The sequence below is a fragment of the Dromiciops gliroides genome, chromosome 2 (assembly GCF_019393635.1).
Source record: "Dromiciops gliroides isolate mDroGli1 chromosome 2, mDroGli1.pri, whole genome shotgun sequence".
Lineage (NCBI taxonomy): Eukaryota > Metazoa > Chordata > Mammalia > Microbiotheria > Microbiotheriidae > Dromiciops > Dromiciops gliroides.
This window is the reverse complement of record NC_057862.1, coordinates 55,031,514-55,040,243: the sequence shown is the minus strand read 5'-3', so window position 1 is coordinate 55,040,243 and position 8,730 is coordinate 55,031,514. Positions and strand designations below refer to the sequence as shown.

Here is an 8,730-nt window from a genome sequence, read left to right as displayed (position 1 = left end):
AATTTGATAATCCTGGCCAAAAAAAAATGAGGTTACTCAGGCATGATCTATTCTTGATTAAGGCCATGCTGGCTCTTGGGAATCCCTACTTCTCTTTCTAGATGTTTCCCAACCATTTCTTTAATGATATATTCTAAAAATTTCCCAGGAATCAAAATCGAGCTCATTAGCCTATAGTCTGCAGATTGTTCTATCAGGTTTTTTTGGGGGGGTGTTGGGGGGGCATGTAGGAATTGGGACATTTGCTGTTTTCCCATTTTCTATGTCTTCTACATTCCATGATTGTAAACTTAACACTGACAGTGGTTTGACAGTTCTTTCAAGACCGAAGGATGTAAATTCATCTGGATCAGGTGCCTTGAATTCATCAAAGGTATCTCAAGCAAACCCATTAGGATAAGACAAAACATTTGAACGCTTATTAAAGCTAAGGAAGAAGCTTGTTTTGCCATCACTCTTTCCTAGGAATGATCATATTTCCTTTCCAAGGTCATGAAGTTAAGTTCATTTTTGTATTCTTGTTTTTTGGGGGGGCAGTTAAGTGACTTGCCCAGGGTCACACAGCTAGTAAGTGTCAAATGTCTGAAGTCACATTTGAACTCAGGTCCTCCTGAATCCAGGGCTGGTGCTTTATCCACTGCGCCACCTAGCTTCCCCCTAAGTTCATTTTTAAACTTAACTTCTTCATTCTCAATTTCGAGCACCTCCCCTGAAGTAAACCCTCCTGGTATGAATGCTATTGCTAAAAGGTTTCTTGCTTATCCCTGAGAGGTTGAAGTCACAGAGAAAAACAAGTGGGTTCATCAGCTATTGAATGAGCATGGCAACTTAAACTTGCTAAAAAGTGAACATATAACCTGTTTAAAAATATTTAGGTCTATTTTCCTGATTAAATTGAACATAACATTTTCTTTTTCTTTTTTTTTTTTAGTGAGGCAATTGGGGTTAAGTGACTTGCCCAGGGTCACACAGCTAGTAAGTGTTAAGTGTCTGAGGCCGGATTTGAACTCAAGTACTGAACATAACATTTTCAAATGCTCACAAATCCAAATCGCAGACTTCTTGGCTCCTCAGCCTGGACATATGGAAGTCTTGATTTCCTCAAGCAAGTTGGACACCATGAGATAGGCAGGTGGTAGATGAGTATAGGTATGTACGAAGGAGATTCCAGTGAGTGATCCAGCAATGCCTCCCTTAAATGAAAACTTTCCTTGCCTCATGTATTTGGACCCAGTATGCACGTTCTAGATAGCTACCAACTTTGATCAGATACAGAGCTGGCTCCTCCCACAACAACACTTGTGGACAACAAACTGTTGAAGGCTCACAAGAATTTCAAATGATGACCGGAGGGAGTGAACTCAGGAGTTCTGATTAAAATACAAAAAATTGTTAAGGATGAGACTCGGGCCCCCTTCATCAAAATAGGTGCTTAATAAATGTCTGTCGAATAAATATGCTGCCCATTTTATTGTTTATATTTTGCTTTGGCACAGACATTACGACACTTATGTGGCATGTGGTACTCTGCTGAATAACAGTGACTACTGTTACTGAATCAAACAAGAACAAATCTGATTAATTACTTTGCAGGAACACATTGGTTATGACAACCAATGCTAACTATGAGGAAGTCCATTTGGAGTGTGTTTAATGGGATAGTAAGATCCAAATCACTAATTAATCTCCTAATGTTGCTAGAAGAACTTTCTTTATGCTGATTACGTGAAATGATGTTTGCTTATATTTTGTTGCTGTTGGTCAATGATTAATACTTTGGGGTCTTGAAGAGAAAAAAACATCCTGTAGTGACAATTTCAGCAAGTTAATTCAGGAGGCCCTGAGTTCAAATTCAGCCTCAGACATTGACACTTACTAGCTGTGTGTTCCTGGGCGAGTCACTTAACCCTCATTGCCTGGGGAGGGGGGGAGAGAAGAATATCTTTTCCTTTTCAAGAACACAGCCCTCAAAGCAGCTGCATTTCTGTGTGAGTTTTTATGTATCGTTGTTAAAATGACATTGCTGTGAGGTGTATTTCTGATGGCTGGGTGAATGGAAGCATCTACATCTACATGTACAGGTTTCCTTTGCAAATGAAGATCGAAGTCAAAAAGAAAGAAAACAAAGTAACTTTATTTTAAAGACAATGACTGGCATACAGAATGTATGCGCTAGCATAAAATAAACTTCTTTCATGAAAAGCATTAAAATTCATATAAATTAATTTATTAAATAGATATTTGGTATTGTCACGCTTTTATTAGATATTACTTCTTTTATTTAGTGGTATTTTTTAAAAAAACAAAAAACCCCTAACAACCCAGAACTCCAAATTTATGCTAAATAATAACTTATTTTCCCCAAATGTGTATGTGTTCTGAGATGAAGGCAGTGTTGAAGCTACAGAGATGTAACAAATAATACAGCTCAGTTGGTCATTTTCTGTTAATCATCATAATATGACAAGACACAAGAGGCTAAAAATGGCTCATCATAATTTATTTTATGTTAAAATGTACAGCTTTTTTTTTTTCTTTTTGAAGTGACTGACTAAAAAGAGAACAGATAAATACAAGAGTGTCGCTGGCTCCTAGTTTATACATGGATCACGCCTCTTCTGCTTGGCCCTTACAGTCACCCTGTACAAAGGCTACAAAAAAAGGAAGCAATATCAACAGACACAAATCACTTTTTGCCTTTTTACATGCGATTTGTAAGCTTAGTGTGGGCTATTCACAAGCTACTGCTCTATTTTTCCTTAAAAAATAACTCCAATATTTTATAAAGATAGAAAAATCTACAGATGGAATGAAAATGTAAAGTTAGAGGCATTTCCATAAAATAGCAACTTTACACCAAATTCACTTTTTTTTAAATGCTGCCAAGTATTTGGACATATATGAAATGTTTCAAAACTTGACAGATAAACACTGAGATATGCTTCATTCCATAAACAGAAGTCTGCATTTATAAAACAGAAAGCTGCCTTTTTTTCCCCAAAGAAATCTGTCACCAAAATGGGAAAGGGTCTTAACTTTACACCAAACATTTAGCAATAAAACCCTTTCAACTAACAAAATGTGAACAGCTTTTAGAGCTTTTTACAGTTTTATAATTAACAAAAATATAGTTTTTGTAAACCCTCAAATTAGGGCACGCTAATCAAGGCAAAAAACTTAAGAAATGGCTTACTGTTAGCACAACACTTGTACAGTACTACGAAATGCACTGTCACTAACAAAGACCTTAGCGGCATGCGGAAGTGTCACCTTAAACAAAATATACAATAACTGAAATGCTAAAGGCATTTACATGGAGCTGAAGGGGAGAAGGGGGAAAAAAAGCTAAAGGTTCAGTATTATAACAGATAATTTGGGGGCTGAACATCCACATTATTCATTTAAATGGGAGCAGGCACGTCAAGTGGCTGCCATGTAACTGCAGTCCAAAGAGAGAGGCCTTCCTTTCCAGAGAACTTCATATAAAACGAACAGAAACAGAGGTACCACAAAAAGGAAAATGAAACAAAGGAGAACAGCGTGTATAAGGCTTTCTGCTGCATACAGCTTTTTTTTTTTTTTAAATAAATGGTGCCAACAAATGTTTTTGCATTCACACCAATTGCTGGTTTTGAAATCGTACTTTCCAAAGACATTTGTGCAGATCAATCCGACGGTGATGCCAGTTAGGCTTTGCGACTCCCCACATAGCCTACCTTCTCATGTAGGACCCATTAAGGGGCTGTTTCGACATGCCGGCGTTCATGTAACCGTGATGTCCAGGAGCAGTGTACATCATGTTACTGTGGGGCGGCGTCTGCATTGGCTGCTGTGCATATGGCTGAGTTCCCATCATGCCCATCTGCATCTGCATAGGGTACTGGGGAGTCTGATTCATGTAGCTGTGATTGCTGTGGTAGCCGCTGTTCATCATGGGCTGGGACATACTGTACCCGTTCATTGCATTGAGAGTGTTCATATTCATGTTCACGGAATTGACGTTGTAGGCCGGGGCAGGCATTAGGTTCACGCTCATGTTCATGCCGCGCTGCATTGTTAAAGTCCTCGCGGGGCCTTGCATGGCTACAGTCTGTGAAGCACGCCCATAGATCTGGGACTGATGGGCCGCTGCGGCTGGTGGTAGAGACGCCGACTTGGTTCTCATGGACACGTGGCCCTTGCTGGCAATTTGAGTTTGCAGTCTTTGGGTGTGAGAGATGCCAATATTGGATGCAGCCATGTTCCGTTGCAAAAGAGGAGGTGGCAAATTCATTGGTGGAGGAGTAAGATTGGGGGGAGGGGTCATGGTAGCTTGTGCTTGGGGCCCCCCAGGGACAGAATGTGGAGATTGAGAAAGCTGAACAAGCCCTGTGTTACTTAAAGGTGTGGACAAAGAGGCACTGTTTGCATAGGAAGTTACAGCAGCGGAATGGCTGTAAGGCAATGAATGATCAATCAGAGTATTCGTTAACTGCTGCAGTTTGGCAAGGCTGAAGGTAGCTGACGGCTGAGGGTAATGCCCGGCCCCAAATTCACTTTGACCCATTCGTTCATACAAGCCAATGTTTGCACTGCCAGTCTCGGGGATTTCTGCTAGCTGCATAGGTGGGGTGAAATTGGCAGCCAGGCTGCACTGAGACAGCTGCTGGCTACTACTGGGGGGTCTTTCCCCCACACAACCTTGAGGAGACTTGACATTGCAAGTAGGGGGAGAGCTGATACTCGTTTGCTGCATCATGCTGCAGCTGCCATTCATGCTGGACATTTGCTGTGTGACCGCACAGCTACTCTGGGTCAGGTTACTGGACGTGAGGCTGCTATAGGAGCAGCTGTTTTGTGAAGAGTTATTTCCACAGATACTACTGCCCATGGAAGAGTCATAGCTGCTCGGGTTTTCATAGTTCTCCGTGGTGCTCTCAATACTGCCCAGATCACTAAACCCACTGTCTACGACCTGTTGGGAATGGTCTGAGACGGAGGGCACGTCCATCATTGGGCTGGTTTCCATGTTCTGCAAAGACGGCACAGAGATGGCACTTTGATCAGGGCTGATTTGAGTGTAGCTGTTTTCCAAGGCAGGAACACTCGGACTGTTAACAGAACGGACTGACTGACTGGGATGGGAATGGACGGAGGAGACAGGGCTGCTGTGGTTGGACTGCTGGCAGTCGTCCAGAGTGCCCATCTGTGGGCTTTGGTCTGCTTGTGAATAGCTCTGCAGGCTCTGACAGGCCTCTTGAGTTTCAGTACACTCCTGAAAGGCGTCGTCCTGTCCGGTGTTCTCCTGGGTCAAAGACTGGACGGCCTGTACAGTCTCAGAGTCGATCTCCATGGTTTCTGGGGTTTCCTCTTTGAATTCGGAGCTCAAATCTTCCCTCTTCTTTTGGTCCTGACCCTCTGCTGGTCCTTCGGGATGTCTCTCTTCAGACTCAGGCACGCCTTCTGTGTCTGCAGGAAGCTCTTTTGGCTCACTGCTGCAGGAAGCCGCCAAGTCGATGCCACAGTCCATTAAGTTTTCCTGGTTTGCGTGACCCGTCTGAACACTGAGGTCTAAAAAAGTCTCCTGGTTCTCCAACACCTCCTTGAAGGCTTCTCCTGAGAGCGCCTCTTTCTCTGCTTCAGTAACCTCCATGTGACTGTCATCTTCATCATCTGCATCATGGTCTTCATTATGGGAGGGCTCTTCCTCCTCTTCCTCATCCTCTTCACGATCATCCAAATGCTCGGGATCCGCTCTTCCCACAAAGGTTTCTGCTCGGTCCCTTTCTTGGCTTTTAGCACGGCCTGGGTCTCTCTCTACAGTCCTTTCTTCCTCCTCTTCCTCCTCCTCAGGCTTCATCATGTCATTCTCTGATTTCTCAAAAGGTAATTTATCTGGGCTTGACAGTACAGATGCCTCTTCTCCATTTTCATTGTGGGGCTGCATGGGCTGCTCAGTTTCTTTTGCCTCTTCCTCTGTCGCAGCAGGGGCATGGCTTGGTTTGTCCGCCATGGGCTCCTTCTGCTCTTCTCCTGTTTCTGGGTAGTCAGGTTCCATTGGCGTCTCAGGTGGAGTATACAAGTTCAGTTTAAAGCCAGTCTTCCTGTCTTTGTTTTGCTTCCATTTAGATGGGCCACGCTTCATTCCTTTTGGCCATCCTTGTTTGCACTTTAGAGATTCTGGATTGTCTACACTGTCTTCTTTTAAATTATTTGAATTATCTGTGTTGTCTTTGTGAGGTAACAGAACAGGGAAAAATATAAAAAAAAGAGTCTTAGAAGGCATGATCATTAATATCTTGAACTTCCTTTTCCAAATTAATTAATAAAACATGGTTTTAAATTTAATACTTTAAAGGTTAAGACATACTAAAAAAAGACTTATTAATAATAATACTCTCATTTAAATGAGGTAAGAAACTATGACAAGAGCATTACATTAGGTGCACATGCACAAATTCTTTGCACTCCCTCTCTCTCTGTTTCTTTCTCTGTCTCTCTGCCATTAAGAATAAGGGCAATATCTATACAGTTATAGTTGCTAATATATGCAACTGCAATATTCATAAAGAATGACATTTAAAGAGATAAAACTCCCCTACTGTAATTGTCCCTAGTACTACAATGTTTAAAAGAAAAAAACAATTTTATCCATGAAAATTCAGGAAATACACCATTTAAAAAGGTTTATATTAACCCAAATTATCCCTACATGCTACTGCAGAGAACTATTTTAAAGGCTTAGGGTTACTAAGAAAACCTTAACTTCTGTTTTTCTTAATTTTGTGTTTTTTCTCTAAAACACAGACAGTTGCAAAATTATTCAAATAGGACTCAAAGATTGATTAATTGCAAGAGCTCCCTTACATAAAGATTTCATTAACAGACCATTTCTTTACATAAAATTATTTAAAGTGACATTCATAAATATAAATCTATTGATAATTTAGACAGATAGTTTAAAAACTCTAGATTTTGACACTTACGGAATTAAAATGACCTCAAATGACATGAATATGACCTACAGGTTCTTCCTATAATAAATTATAAGCAGTGAAATAAACTAGTAAATAACTATATACACACTGAATTCACAGATGCATCTGTATGTAGTCTCTCATAAGATGATTACATTTATATGCTATAAATTGAATAAGTTTATCTTTACATTTACTTGAACAGTTATAATGTATCTGGGCTTTTATCAGAAATTCTACCAGCAATATTCTGGATCAGTTACTGCCAAAAGGAATACCTAGGGCACCAGAAGTGAGTTTATTTGAGGAGCTTATCACTGTGGTTCATTACCTGATGTGTTTTTTAAAAAATTTAATTATATTTATTTTTCTTGTACAGGATCAGAGGAAAAAAAAAAACAGTACCAAACTCTGGGTACAACAGTTTGTATGCATAGCCATGTGATGCATTTTTTAAAAATTTCTAACTCTTTTTAAAACTGAAATTTATAATGGATTTAAATCTGACCTCACTATCCATATAACCACAGGCAAGTCAATTAACCTGGCTGCCTCAGTTTCCTCATCTGTAAAGTGGGGATAATAATAGCACCTACCTCCCAGGGTTGTTGTGAGGATCAAATGCGCTATTTGTAAAGCAATCAGCACAGTGCCTGAGACAAAGGAGGCACTATATAAATGCTAGCTAACATCACCATCATTATTGTTTTCTTGTGGATCAGACTCTTGTAAGAACTAACTTATGGTAAGAAAAATTTCATTAACAGCTCTACTGGACGTGTCATTTTGGTGATGGTAAACAGATTTTCTTTGCCAGATTATACCTGTCTCCCACTCAACCAATGCATGACAGATAAATTCTTCATTTATGTGCATGATAAAAAGATGATAGGTAGACTTACCCAGCAAGTATTATTTTCAAATTGGCTACATGGAGAGAACGTATAAATGATATAAAATAGTTCATTTTGTAGCATCAAATATAAAAAGTCTATACTAATCATGATCTGAGGTCTACACACAATCTCTTTCTCTGCACCTTAGGCGGGCAATAACAATGCTGACGTTGTCAGCTTCCACTTTCTCCTCCTACCTGCTATTACAACCAAATTAGCTAATATAGAAACATTACTTCTCCAAAACAGAAAGCGAGCCTTTAAGTAATTTGTAGAGGAGGAAGGATGAGATTCAGAAAGAAATCTAAGATCACTGAAGCTTTTGAAAGACAACTTGGACAAAGATGAGAATGAAAAGATACAATACTGGTCATATAGAAAATGATAGGATTATTACAGGACACTGAGAAGCAGCAAGCCAGGAACCGGAAATACATTCAGGTTTCTTAAGAAAACCATCTCTCTGACCCAGGGTATTCCTCAGCAAAGTAGATTTTAACAGTTTAAAAAATTTAGTTGCTTTTGATATTAAAACCTGTTTTTTCAAAAAATAAAAAGCAGAGTGGTTTGGGTTATTTTGGAGGGTATCGAGATGTGCTCATCCCTCCCTGATTACTTCCAAGTACAGTCCTTTTAGCTGTGGGGGGTGAAGATAGGGTTATTAAGGAGCTCGATCCTCATGTTTTTACATTTAGTGGAGGAGCAGCTTTCCTAAATGCATAGAGCAGTGAACAAACAAACGGATAGAGAGATTTTTATGGGGGAACATGAGGTCCCAAACTTTGCCTCATTCCACCAAAGAAATTGGGCTGCACTCAATACACAGGGTACCATAAGCAACAATCAATGTTGACTGAGCGTTTAGCAAGATTTCTCGT

General features: G+C 40.1%; 1 protein-coding gene across 5 annotated transcripts in view; it reads right to left on the bottom strand.

The window, feature by feature from the left end:
• Window positions 1-2,114: 2,114 nt before the first annotated feature.
• Window positions 2,115-8,730, bottom strand: part of KAT6B (lysine acetyltransferase 6B) — a 239,857-nt gene continuing 233,241 nt past the window's right edge. For all 5 annotated transcript variants that reach the window (XM_043985361.1, XM_043985360.1, XM_043985359.1 and 2 more), the window contains exon 18: window positions 2,115-6,210. In XM_043985361.1, coding sequence (XP_043841296.1) covers window positions 3,713-6,210 — 2,498 coding nt within the window. In that variant the 3' untranslated portion in view covers window positions 2,115-3,712. The remainder of the gene's footprint in view (window positions 6,211-8,730) is intronic.